Here is a 14,081-nt window from a genome sequence, read left to right on the forward strand (position 1 = left end):
ATGGGAGGATGCTGTCCCAGCTGCCCCGTGAGCCTCTGGTGTGACATCATTCAGAGTGGCTGCTTAGCTGAAAAAGAAAACTTTGCTTGCTAATCTCGCTGGTTTTCTGAGCCTCCACCTCATCCCTCACTAACAAGGGTGGTCTCTTATTTGGGATTCCAAAGTAAACTTTTTTGTTACTAAAGCAGGCTGGATTTTTTAGTATGCATCTTATATGTTGCATTCGATGAATTGCTAGTAAAGGAGGCACAGTCAATGAAAATGGGTCCTTGACTAGTTAACCTAAACTATAACAAATACATTGTCTAGGAAAGTAAGTTTCCACTATTGGAGTGTTCCTAGCTTTTTTTCTTTCAGACTTAGGTTTAATCTATAGAGCAACCCTGGAAATAAAAATAAAGTGTACATTAGGAGGTTCCTTAGACATTTTAAATGAAATTCTTGAAAAATCAATGATTTATCACTGTGTGAACAGTTCTGTAAAGTAAAACAACACTGGAACAGTCACTAATTTTTTCCTTCTTTCCCACTTGGTTCAGTGGTTTCAGTGTTCAGGTTTTGGAGCTGGTATGAAATGCCAAATATGCGGTTTTAAGTCAAATGCTGAGCTAAATATCACCACTGAGTGTAGGACAGCCTGAAACACCAATATCAGTGTTCTTTTGCACTAATACAGAGAGGATGATGGGAACATGAAGTGTAGTCTAGGTTTTGTCTGGTTGTGTTTTCAGTATAGACTTGGCAGTCAAGCACTTCTTTCTTAACTTCTGGATCCTGAACCTAAAATACATCTCTGCATCTGAATTCTGTAGGTTACTTCACTGTGCTGTTGATAGCTGATGGATACATAGATCACTTACAGGCACTGTAGATTATGAGGGTGTAAATCTGTAAACCGTTCATATTACAGTGTGTAAACAACTAAAAATAATTTCCCTCCTGCTGTACAGGACAGGAAATATATCCCTGCTAGGTAATATTACACTAGTGTAGGTTTATGGCTCTCTCTAAGCACCAGTCACAATGTCAGCACACCTGCTGCAGAACTTGCCTCAGCATATCACTGCACTGCAACACACTTCAGCTTTGGATGTATGTTTTTCACTTTTAATGACAATTACTTTTTAATACTTCCACATTTATTAATTTCATGTTTTTGCACCAGCCTTGGAAACAATTGAGCAGCTTGCATTTCATAAACACTTTGATAACAGTACATTAATTCTTTCATTTTAGGAATAAAAACCAAATAATTTTGTTCCTGTGGTTCCCATGTGTCTTGAACTAACTCCTGTGTAAGGGTCATTTATTTTTCTTTTGATCACGGGATATATTTTGATGACATCTCAAACTTTGTTCAATACAGTTAAACCCTTTCAATTTGTGTTCTGGAAATGAACCAATTATGTGGCTCTAGAAATGAAGATTTAGAGAACACATTGGTAAGGAAGCAATCATGAGTTTGTGTTGTAATACAAGAATATTACACCACCTTCTCTAGGCCCCTCACCCTAAGTGCTTCTCCACACAGAAATGCTGATCAAAACCACTTTGTTATTCAAGCGTTGCATTTGTTGCATCTCCACTTACTGTGCACATCCTGGAGGAGTTATTTCAACTTTTTGCACGTAAGCATTGCAGATAGAGATAATCTAAGCAATGCTAGTAGGTGACACACAGCTTGTTATCACCAGGAAGAAAGCTGCTCTATGCCCAGTGACTATAAATCAGATCCAGGCTGTGCTTTTTCACACATTTTCTTTTAAACAAAGACACCTTGCTGAAATGTTTCCAAAGCTTTATGGACTGCTACAGCTCTGTAGGGTATACAGAGTTTTGTGTTAGCAGAAACAAGTTACTTCAGAGCATTAGCTGGGAAGTTCTGTGACAAATTATTAAAAACATCCTGGAATCATTACATTACTGCCTTTTTTATGTAATTAGTGTGCTCCAAGAGTGTTCAGCTATATGAAGAAGAGGTTTTTAGGAAAAACTCTTTTCCTCCCAGCTTCAGTACTTGCAGAATCAACTACAAGAGAAAGGACTCTTGTACCAAACTAAGTTTATGTTTGCAAAAAGCCCTTGATTTTGTATATGGTCATATTTATCTGCTTGCTGCACATATATCCATATTTGTGGATCAAATACCTGCCTTGATGTAGTTATATATTACTTGAAGTAATTTTTCTTTGAAAAAATAAAATTTTCCAAGTTGAGGTTTCTGTACAAACTTGCAGAAAGAATAATAATGCTTTGCCACATTACCAATTATTTTACTAGCCTCATGGTTGTGGTGAATGATGCTTAAAAAATACAATTGTGTCATTATTTGAGGTCATTCTCCGTACTGCAGAATCCTGTATTTTATGCTGAAATATGGATATAAAACAGCTAGATCAAAGAGAAAGAAAAAAAAAAAAAAAGTTCAAAAAGAAGGTATTAGAAAATGCTACAGATTTAAGGTGTGAAATGTTGATGTTTTCCAGAGGTGGAAAATGAGAGCTCTCTGGTGCAGCCTTTCAGCAGGGCTGTGTCTGCACAGGCCATGCTTTGAAAGTACAGCTTATCCTGTGCCAAGGCAGTGAGAGGAGGGGTGGCAGAACTGATGAGGAAATGAAAGAATTTTGTAGCAGAGTTTGTTATCCTTCCCTTCCACCCCTTTCCAAAAAGAACCTGTGGTCGTTGTCTCTTCCAACTTGTGAGTTGCTAGGAAGATTGAGTTATGAAAAATGAGGGCAATATGATCCAAGGATGGAATGCTGTGCCTTTAATGACCTTGCTGTTCAGGGTTAGATATTGAACATGCATATGCACAGATGGAAATTTTTTTCTTTTATACAGTTTTAATAATACACACAAATTCTAGTTGCAGTGTTTGGAGTATAAGAAATGAACTGCTAAAAACCTTGAAGTTGTAAGAGCAAAGGTATTCCATGCAGGTCCTGCTGTAAATGTTTTTGTACTGCATTACTTAAATACTGTTGCTTCCTTTGTTTCTTGAAGGAGGATTAAAAACCAGTGGGGGACACGGTAATTGCAATTGAAATGGTGAAAAGTTGCAGTTTGTCATGGCAATTGCTCATTGTTCTGTCTTGGTCCTCTGACATCATTGTCCTTGTCTTTTTCTTGTCTCTGCTTTCCATTATGCCATTGGCAAGGAGTTGAGAAGTTAGTCCATTACTTCTGTGATAAAGCGTGGTACAGTACAACTTCAGATTTATTCCCACCTCCCCCTCACGCATTTTCAGTGTTGGGTTTTTTCTTTGCCCTGTGCATGATGCATGTCTGTGGGAGATGTGCATGCAGTTCTCAGATTTTCCATTGCATTGCTTCCCTCCTTCCTCAAGACACTGCAGGGAGAAAATGATTTCATTCTACAGAGTTATTGTAAAGGGAATCGAGATGGGGATCAAGGAAACCAAAGCAAAACTGATGGGAATTTTCAGCTACTGAATGAATATCACAGTCATGACCACATTTTTAACTTCTTTAACAGTCCATTTAATATCTTTCACCGTACAACATGATGTTTCAGTTTTCCAGCACAAATCTAATACAACCTCAGTAGTTTGATAACTGTACAACAGTGGTTATCCTTGCCATGGATATCATCTTTCTCTGGATGATGTAACAGCCAGTTGTACTTGAGAGAAATAATAGAAAAATCTCTTAGTCTAACCAAGTAGAGAGTGAAAATCTTTATTTCTTGGGTAATTTTGGTTAGTACATCAGTATTTGGAAGGCTTTGAAGCTCTTGCCAGTACAGAAAAATCAGTTTCTTTGTGCAGAAAGGAGCACATCAAATGGACTTTGTCAAATGTACTTCCAGTTTGAGGAGGAGTGTCTTCAGTTCCATTGTACTTGAAACGTTTGAGTCCAACTTTGCATTTTAGGAGCATCCCAAAGGAGTGCAGGTGTTTGTCTACCTGCACGTTTTCTTCATGGGACATAAGTGGAAGTCTGGGTAGCATGGCAGTCAATTCCAAATCATGGTGTGTCGCACCCCAGAAATATTACCAGAAGTGCACACAAAACAATGCAGATGAAACCCTATTTTAGGACTTGTGTGAAACAAAATACTGTGCCTGGAAGGCAGAATGCTTCTTGATCTATTTCTCCTCCTTCGTGTGATGGAATTCACCAAGTACTTCAGTCCTTCAGCTGGCTTATTGTTTTTACCAATAACAGGGTCAGAATTTCAAAGGCTTTCTTTGTCAAAGGAGAACTTGTATTTAGTACCAAGATATGAGCTGTGGGTGACAATAATGTTAGTGTTGGATACCTTGTGAAATGTTACATGCATATTTTGCAAGTGGCATTTTGCTGCTTTTAGTGTCATTTTGAATGTTAAAGCGTGTAGAAATTTGATGATATTAAAATCTGCCATTGTGATAATTGGACAGATCTTGAGTACAAATACACAATTACAAAGCAGTACAGTATTTAAAACAAGAGGGCAAAGATGATACCAGAGCTTTAGTGTCCTCATAATTCTGAGCACGTAGCCATTTTCTATCTTAGTATCACCAACTTTCTGGGTAATAAGCTGCTTAGACCTTTTAAAGTTATGAAGGATAATGAGTGTATTTGGCTATTTTTATATGAAAAATGCAAAATTGCCTGAAGGGAAGAGCTCAAATACTACCTAGCCTTTGTCAGAAGAATTCAAAATAGCATTATTGAAACCTTGATAGCTTTGTTTTACTTCATACGTATCTAACTACTTCCCCTACAAATTTAGCTTCTTCTGTAATTTACCGATTTTTGAATTTTGCTGATTAGTATTGCTAGAATTATTTGATATTAAGTCAGAATTTGTATTGATTATATTTTATATTTTCCTGTGTTTTTGAAGAGTAGCATTTAAAAACCCTTTCTAGTTCCTAGAAGGAGAAAAACTTTCTGACAATTATTTTTTTCACATATGACATTATACTGTGGGCTATAAATGTTTTAATTTTATTTTTACTTCAAATAGGACTAGAAAATAAGATTTATTTGTTGTAGTATTTGCATGGGAATTGGGTACATAATGCTTTGATTTCTGCATTCATTAGCAGTTTTGGTTTTTCAGGTGAGATCTCAAATCAGTAAATCATTTTGGCTAACATCTGGCTGTCACCTCCTAGACTGGAAGGATAATAACTTCTGTAATAAGCACTGGAAAATGGAAAAAATATCTGGAGGGCTAATTTTATTTAAGCTGTAATTCTCTCAGTGTATGCAATTACTTCTTTTGTTTAGCATTTCCTTCCTGTAGGATTGTATAGTTAAGAAGGATTTACAAAGTTAAGCTAGTTTTGGGTAGCATAAGGAATAATGTTTTTGTACTCATTTGACACCAGTTTGGAGGCTTTTTTGCCTTTTTTTTTTTTTTTTATCTTTTCCCTCTTTCCAAAAAAGTCATGTTCTGACTGCTCAGGATATTTGCCTTACAACATGTCTGTCAGTGATAGTGGATGTCACTGGTTCAGATTGTGCCTTTTCTTGCAAGATAACTGTTATTTTCTAAAGGGAAAAACTGTCCATAAATAAAAAATAGACTGAGAAACCTTGATTTTCCTGACATTAACCTTTAAATTTTTTTTCTTGATGAGGAATTTTGAAGATTCAGTTTTTGGTAGTAATCCTGCCAGAGAAAAGATGAAAAGCCTAAAGAGTCCTGAGATGGGCTATGGCCCTAAATGTGTAACAGTAATCTGGCATGCACAGCAATCATTGCATTCTTCCTGCTGATTCAAAGAACTAAAAAGACCAGACAAATGATGAGTTTTCTCTTTAGAACTTTTGAATAATTCAGGAGAGTGACTAAAATAACACTTTTAGTCAAATCTCCCAGACACAAACAGAGCTTCTTTTTTATTTACTCTATTTCACTAGTAAACAGAATAAGCCTGTTTACTGCGTACGTGCAGCCTGTTTCTGGTAAGAATCCAGGTAGTTGAGTGATGGCTAGTTGGCAGGAGTTTAGTTCCCCTCCTTTGTAAAGAAAATGAGAAAAATAATCCAAACCTGCTAAAACTGTAGTTCAGGTTTTAATAGATTTTGGGTTTTGCCACGAATTGCAGAATTTTTAGTGATGCTTCCAAGATCTGTGTCCAAGTTGCAGGTCTAGGATGTATTGTGAAAGTAGTACACCATTAATCTTTTAAGTCTCTTTACAGGGCAGAGCAAAGAGAATAGAAATTCCCCAGAAGAGGTACTGGCAATTCTCTTATCTGATGCGTGTCTGATTAGATTGTATCTTCTGATAAAATATAAAATCTTCTCTTTATCCCATGGCTGTCGGTGTGGTAGAGTGTGGTCTCTACTTTCACATGAACTCTGCTTCTTTATCAGCCCATTTAAAATCAGTTCAAGATAAAACAGTTACCTAAGCTTAGCCACTCGCCTGATAAGCACTTACTTCCACCAGACTTTCTGGCCTCAGCAAGGCAAGGAAATGGCCTGTAAGTCCCTGTGGTCCATCCAACTGCTTTCCTGCCTGTGCAGTCAAAGGGTTGGGGTAGTTGAGGTCAGTATGCAGTGAGCAGAAATTGAAGCTGGATGCAGCTGTTGTGTTGGGTTAAGCACTTGGTTAGAACTGATCTGCACCGACGTTGATTCTCGCGCTGTCCTGCAGATTTGGGTGAAACCATCAATCAACCATGCCTTCTTCATCTTTCCTTTTTTAGCCGGTCGGTTTCCTTTTTGTCTTTATGTTGTTGTTTATTTCAGTGCTGGTATATTTTTTCCACTTCAGTTACGAGTTCCATTTGTGTGTGTCCCATGACTCATCCTGTTTTGCTGAAGTCAAAGTTTTGATTTAAAACCCCAGATATACAGCCCTTATCAAGCATCCAGTCAGCTCACGTTGGATTCTGAGTGTACCTGGTGTTTTCTTTGCCTAATATATTCTTCTGTTATTTTCTCTTTAACAGCCTCAAGTACTACAGCCTTCCAGCAGCCTTCCCAATTCCACAGACCTCGCCCAGGGAAAACTAATAAAAACTCCACATATCGAGGCCCACAGTGAATATCCTAAACCAGATCTGCATGACAATAGAAATCATCAGAATCAAAATGCTGCAAGTGTCTCTCTCCCAAATAGCCTGAATGACATAAACTCTTCAAGAAGCGTACAGTTAAACACAAAAGATGAAAATACATCATATTTGGACAATTTGAAAAACAAAAACACTGAAGACCCTGGAGAGGTGGCTAGTAATAAGAAAGGTATACCACCTCGTTCTTACTATCAGACCTCTACACGAGCAGATGCTCCAGAGGTGCAGACTGGATTACCTGTGAAAGTTCAACCCTCATTCACAAACCAGGCTTCCCAGCCAAAGACTTCGAGAATCGTGAAGCCCCCAACTGCTTTAGTGCCTCCTACCATGGCCGTTCCCGTACGATCTGCAGATCACTCCGCTGCTTCCAAGGAACGTGAGCTTCTACCACTGAGGAGTTCGACTCAGCCACAGCCAACATCTGGGCAGGATAACCTGAAGGGTAAACAGAGTCAGAAAGTGTCTAAACTTCGCCCACCAACTACGTCCTTCGTCAAATCCAAGCAAGGGAGCAGTCAGAAATCCACACCAGTACCTCCAGAGCCTCAGAACACCTCCCTCAAGTCCAACATCCCAAGGCCACCAGCGCAGAGGAAGGAGGGCGTGCAGACGCACTCCGCTGGTGCGCACTCCGGGGACAGCGTGCCCTCCGCTCGGCACTCCCGCCTCCCGAAACCAAAGACACACTGAGGCCATCCCGCACCTCACCCGCTGCCACGCCGTGTCCCACTCCCCTCTCGTGACTGCCTTGGAGCCTGCTGTACCTGCAGCCTGCAAATCCTGCCACTGTTCCAAACTGCATCTTCTTGAGGGTTTGCATTCTCCATCCTGCCGTGTTCTGAGGCTGATGTTATGAGCTGTGCAGTTTCTCTTGAGTGCTTTATTTTATCGTTGGTCTGTAATAAAGATAGTATTGCAATCTTTGTAGTTAAGCAAATACTGAAGTCTGTGATGACCACAAATGCCAGAATGCTGCACTATTTATTTCAGGATGGCAGAAATTATTTCTTACCTCTGTTTGAGTTATTAGACAATGAAATTGCTGTTCTGTTGAACTTCTTGGTTCTGAGTACTCGTTAGGTCAGAGTGGTAGAAAATTAGACTGACTAGCAGATGTTTTATTGGCCATAATTCTGACTCTGTATTCCAGAGGCCTATGCAAAAATCCTTGTATTTATCATTCTCTCAAGACTGACATATTTAATGTTATTTAATCTCATGGGTTGGGTGGGTTGTGTTGTTTTGTTTTGCTGTAATCTGAAGTAGCTCTGTTCTTTATTTATCCTGTTTTCACTGTTCACAGACGTTAGGCAGATTTCACAGGGTGAAACGAATCTTCTCGCTTAAACATCCTCATTTGTTAAATGACTGTGGTATGTTTTTATTGTGTTGAATAGACACATTACTGGGTAGATTCTTGAAATGCAGTGCTAAGGATGTTTGTCCAAACCTTCCAATGCAGGCTCTTAGGAATTGGTAAGTAGGGAGCCTCTGGGAATAAAGGGGTCCAGAACACCTATGTTGAGGTTGCACAACATGCATTTTAATTGATATTTTAAACTTTTATTGTTCTGCTTGTATTTATTGATTTCTGCTTAATATTGAAAGGCTCTGAAGTACCTGACTTGAAATTTTGCACAAACTTTGCCATATGTGTAAGAATTTGAAACTATTTTACAGAAATAAAACTTATATTAAAAATGCAACTATTTTTTAAAAAGGAAAAAATTACCCCGCTTATTTGCTTTGAGCAATCCTATTAAGTCCTAATCCAGAGCTGGTACTCTTAAGAGTTTTTCAAAGATGTGGTATTTTGGGTTTTTTGGATTTTTCTTTTTTTTTTTTTTTGGTAATTTCTGAAGACGTGCATAACTGGTAAGGAGCTTCTTGGGGAAACTAAGCAGAAAAAAAATCTACATTTTTGTGCTCTCTAGGAGAAGTCTTCTTTCTGAAAGTAGTCTTGGTGCACTCTGGGACCATGACACAAATGATGCAAGTTACATGTGTGCATATCCAGTGAAGCTTTCCAGAAATTTGTTGTTATGTCCCATCTCCAATTCTTCCTATCTTTCCCATGACTCTCTTGGATGTTACTGGTTTTGGTTTTTTTTTTCCTGTTCTCAAGTTGGTTTTAAAGTCAGCAGCAGAAGGTTGCTGCAACGATTTGGCCCAAAATCTGTTCCTGAAGAGCACATAATGTCAGTAAAATGCAACACAGTGTTAGTTTGTTCTAGGCTCTGGCTGTAGGACATTGACATATTACAGTATTTTCTTTGAGAGAATTATAAGTTAGTAGGTGTAGACATTTCATAAATGAATTCAGTATTCAGCTTCTATAATATAAGCCCTTTTACTGGGGGTATCCAGATGGATGCCTCAGTTGGGTGAAGGAAAAAAGAGTCATCTCACCTGAGTTTTCAGTACATCATTGGTATTCAAGAATTATTTTGGATTTCTTACACTGTAACTTTATTTAACTGAAGATAGAGCGGAAAAATGAAAAGCTTGGGGAGGGAAATGGGTAGGGGGAGATTCTTTTTCTGAACTACTTAGATCAGTCTGAAATAAGGGACCTGCAGGACCTTCTGTGAACTGAGGTGATGACAATGTAAGCAAGACATAGCAAGAAATACTGTTAATTGTTATAGTTGGTATAGGATCAGAAACCACAACTTGAGATTGCAGTAACAATTATGCTCTGGTAATAATTTATTTCCATGAAAAGCATTGAATTAGTAGTATTTAATGTACATTTTTACTTTCAATAAGAAAATAAAACTCACTTTTTATATTCCCCAAAACTAGCTCCTGGCAGCTAACTGTGTTTCTCAGGAGTTTAAAGACTGCTGAGGGAATGGTCAGATTCCTGGTTCATTTTCTGGTCCATATAGATTTCTATGGAAGGTGTGTTTTTTAAGTTTACTTTCCTTGAAGAGAAGCTGATTTTATTGTTAGTTGTATATGGTTTTGTGTAAAAATACAGTTTTCACTTAATGTTATTGACAGAAATTCATCATCTTCTGCTTCGTATTCTGGAGGTATCGCCAGCCTGATTTAGTGATGTTTCAATTTTTATGTTTACATTTAAAAGTATAGATATCTATACCTTTATTCATATCTGCACCTTTACTGAAAATTAAGGAGATAATCAAAGCAAATTAAGCAAAGAATATCGAGATGATCAAGGTTTTCATTAAAAAGACAGTATCTAATTTTTCTTTCCAGAAGAAAATCTTATATTTATATGGGAGTGTATATATATATATTAAAGGAACATAAATAGATTATAGTCCTTTTTTATAGCATTTCCCCGTTTTGTTCTGACAGGTTAGTGAGACACTGAGCTGGAGCCAGCAGGATTTGATCATGGATGAGACAGATGCTAGCCTGGCTTGTGTTTGTGTTCAGCTGCTAACCTGGCATCCCTCTAGGACAACTGCATGGTTGGGCTCTTCAGACTTTACCAGGGAAGGCTCTGTTGCACGTATAGTAAGTCCAGAGTATGGCAAAGCCTGTCACGAGATGGGCAGCTGGGAGAGAAGTGGTGAGGTGAGGCTTGAGGCTTCACCTCAGTGAAAGATGGGGTTTGGGGAGTGATGGATGAGGGTGCTGAGAGTGCTTGTCAAATGGGATTAAGTGAGTATTTTCAGGTGTCATATCTGCCTTTTGGAAGGTGCAGATATATCATCAGTACTGGTGCAGATTATCCAAAATGTGTACATTTAAGTATTTGATATCATCAGGGTGTTTTTTTTTTTTTTTAGGTTTATAAAACTGATATATTGCCATTTTTTTCGTTTTCATTTCTCATTCTTTTGTGCAATATTCACAAAAGTATTAAACTACTGTTCAGTATGTGTGTACAGAGGCAATTACGCATTTTAACAAGTGAATAAACACAAAAGAAAAGAACAGAATTGCACTTTAAATGAGCTTTATTGCTTGGAGTTGTGCCTAAAATAATCTAGATGCCTCCTGCTGTGTGTGGCTTTTGTTTGAAACAAATTTCCCCGGTAGTGTTGCTGTTTCCAAGGTATTTTCACATCACTTTCACAGGATCAATATGCACTCTAGCATGTTTAAAAGCATTCATGTAGTGTACTGAGTTTTTGTTGTGCAATGACTTTAATTTAACCGTGGAATTCTAACACTGATGATACAGCCAGATCATTAATACCCTCCCCTGAAGCTAACACTTCGTACTGCCAATCAAAGCCAGTGGCAAAATTTCCCTAGAACTAGCATAGCTCTTAAAGAATAATGGTCCCAGAATATGGTTGTGAGAAAACAAGTGCAATATTATCTCTCCAACTTTCTCAAAATAATTACTAAGGCCCTGAAAATCCAAAACAACACAATTTTGATACAGTTTGAAAAAAACCAAGGGGTTCCTCAACTTTCCATTTTACCGCAGTGAGAGTAGGCATAGCAACCAGACTGCATTACAGGTCACAACAGTTCATCTCAGCCTTGATCTACATGCTGATTTGGTGTAACGATGCCTGAAAACTGAATACCATTTGCGTGATTTCCTTTGTTTGCATGTCACAGCCATATGCACATTCTAAAGTCTCATACTGGGGTAGGTTGCATGTTGTGGGGGGGGAAGTATTTCTGGTTTTGCACAGCACATAATCCTCTTAATATGGACATTTCCTTGCCGTACAAATGGAAATCAGTTCTTGAATTGGGCTTCCGTAGCTGTTCCTTATCTCGTTACAGAGGCTTTTTCTGAGCAGAGTGGATTTCATGTGACCCTGGTGGTAGGGCTCAGTGTAGTCATCTTACAACTGTGCTTTCAAGGAAATTCAGTCACTGTTATGGTAAAGCTGCTCACTGCCTACTAATTGTAAAAGCACCACCATAAAACCAACATTATTCCCGTGTAGCAAAATCTTCAATTCAATTCAATACTAGCTAAAACAAGAGGTACCCTTACTATCTGCTTTGTTGTTTTTGGTTTTTTAACCCAGGCCAGAGTAAATACTGTATATTGGAATTTGCTTGTAAAGTTGATTAAAAAACCTGTATGTAAAAATTCTTTCCTCAATGTTGCTCTAGTGAATAAAAATAAAAGTCATAATTCTAATAAGTATCTCTTTCTCTTGACTATTCATGTCTATGCTTTTTCAAGTCATTGGTGCAAAATGCAGATAGAACTGTAGGCAGAAACTCTGGGGGGACAGGGAGATTAGGCTTACATTCACAGTGGATTTTTTTCTTGGAATTGTCTTTCTCCCACAGAAATGGTAGGCTTTTAGCATGAGACTTATTAAAGGGAAAAAGGAGGGGGAAAAAAGTCTTGGAAGAGCTAAACATTTTAATTTGTTGATTGCAGATGAACATGGACTGACATGGTTATTCTTAAAGGTATGTTTTGGCACCTATAGTGCAGTTAAGACAACTATTAAATACTCTTCCTAAGTATTTAATGAGTTAAATTCTTTATCATAAGATACTCTGAGGGAGTTATTTCCTCACAGAAGTCCAAATGAATACAACGTGGGCAAATATACAAGTCCTAATTGTGTGTCAGAATTTTGCCCATGGTTTGAATGGTTTGCTGTTCTTGAGATGAAAGGAAATCTGCTCCATTAATTCATCTGACCTATTTCAGTGGATAGAAGTTCAAGTTTGAAATTATGATCAAAAAGGGAGGAAAATCCTGTAGTTTGAAGTAAGAACAATTAAAATATACTGCAGGCAGGCGCTTGTAATCTTTAACCTGATGTTAGCTTCAAGATGGCCTTTGAAAATTTGCATGGGTTTTGGGGTGGAAAGAGCTGCACAGGGTTTCCAAGTTCAAACCAAGAAGGAAGGAAGGGAGTGGGAATGAATGAATCCTCCTCCTATAGTTCTCCTGGGTAAGTGCCCTTTGTTTCCTGTGGCCCAGACTGTGCAAGTGTGATGTCTAATCCTTATCAGTGTGATCATCAGGTGTTAAACACCTGATGCAATGACTATGGAAATAGTGTCCCTAAAGGCTGTCATTGACAGCTTCCCTGTCTTCCTCCTCCAGAGGCAAAGGCTTCCTCCATCTGCTGCTGTCCAAAGTGACAACAGTGGTTTCCTGACTCTGGAGCAGAGCTGCTTTATTGCTGTTGGGCAGAATGTTACACGTGGGGAGAAGGCAAGAGGGGGTGAGACATGTCAGACATTGCCCTTCCTTTGCTACCCAGACTGAACACCCCTGGCACCTTCCCTTTGACAGGAATGTCTGGGGGTTTTATGAGCACCATTGAATGCAGCTGAACCACAAGATAAATTATTATCAAGCTATTTGTAGCATCAAACAGGTTTTTGCAGTTGCTGCTTGCCCTTATGGGTAATGGGTATTAGCTGCTGTTTCAACAATAATTGGCTTGTAGAAGGCACTGAACATAAATGCTCCAGCACTAAGAATTAGTTGCTCAGATATTTAGTGCTAATCAGTCAATCTGAAAGCTAAAAGGGTGGGTTTCTGCTAGGATTTCTGATAATTTTGTCTGAAGCCACAGGCAGTAAGAGCCCTTGGGTCTCATACAATATGTGGGGTGCAGTGCAGGCTTGCTCCAAGTCCTCACTGAAAACACAGTGTGAGTTCTCAGTAAGATGCTGGAGGCAAAAGTAATTGACCAGCAAACCTGTTTTGAGAAGGATTTTGAATTTGATTATTCCAAAGCACAGCACAATCTGAAAACTTCTGAGCTGTTTAAAATGGTTCTCTCCATCACAGGTTCTGAGAATCTCTTCAGTTGCCTACAGTGTTTCATGACACAGGTTGGCTTTTAAAGCCTGTTACAGTGCAAGCCCCTGAAATAGCCCAAGATGAGAGGTGTTTAAAACCACTTGTAGACATGGCATATTCCAACAGTTACTTCACTTTAGTTTGGTTTGGCTTTCTTCCTGAAAATTCCATAGAAATGCAGCAATTTGGGAGAAGCATTTAGATATCAGTGGAGCTTCACATTCTGACAACATGGGGTTCTCAGCACCTCTCCAGTCAAAACAATTATTTAGATTTTATTTTGAAGATACCTGATAATATCATTA

At 38.5% G+C, this 14,081-nt stretch overlaps 1 protein-coding gene across 7 annotated transcripts in view; it reads left to right on the forward strand.

Moving 5' to 3' along the window:
* CCSER2 (coiled-coil serine rich protein 2) overlaps window positions 1-12,144 on the forward strand; it is a 61,771-nt gene extending 49,627 nt beyond the window's left edge. For 3 of the 7 annotated variants that reach the window (XM_058028692.1, XM_058028695.1, XM_058028694.1), the window contains one exon: window positions 6,921-12,144. In XM_058028692.1, the coding sequence (XP_057884675.1) occupies window positions 6,921-7,739 (819 nt within the window). In that variant the 3' untranslated portion in view covers window positions 7,740-12,144. Of the gene's footprint in view, window positions 1-3,158; window positions 3,199-6,920 lie in introns of all 7 variants that reach the window. The other 4 variants (XM_058028696.1, XM_058028698.1, XM_058028697.1 and 1 more) reach the window with 4 other exon arrangements.
* The last annotated feature ends 1,937 nt before the right edge of the window (window positions 12,145-14,081 follow it).

This window comes from Melospiza georgiana, chromosome 8, assembly GCF_028018845.1.
Source record: "Melospiza georgiana isolate bMelGeo1 chromosome 8, bMelGeo1.pri, whole genome shotgun sequence".
NCBI classification, from domain to species: domain Eukaryota; kingdom Metazoa; phylum Chordata; class Aves; order Passeriformes; family Passerellidae; genus Melospiza; species Melospiza georgiana.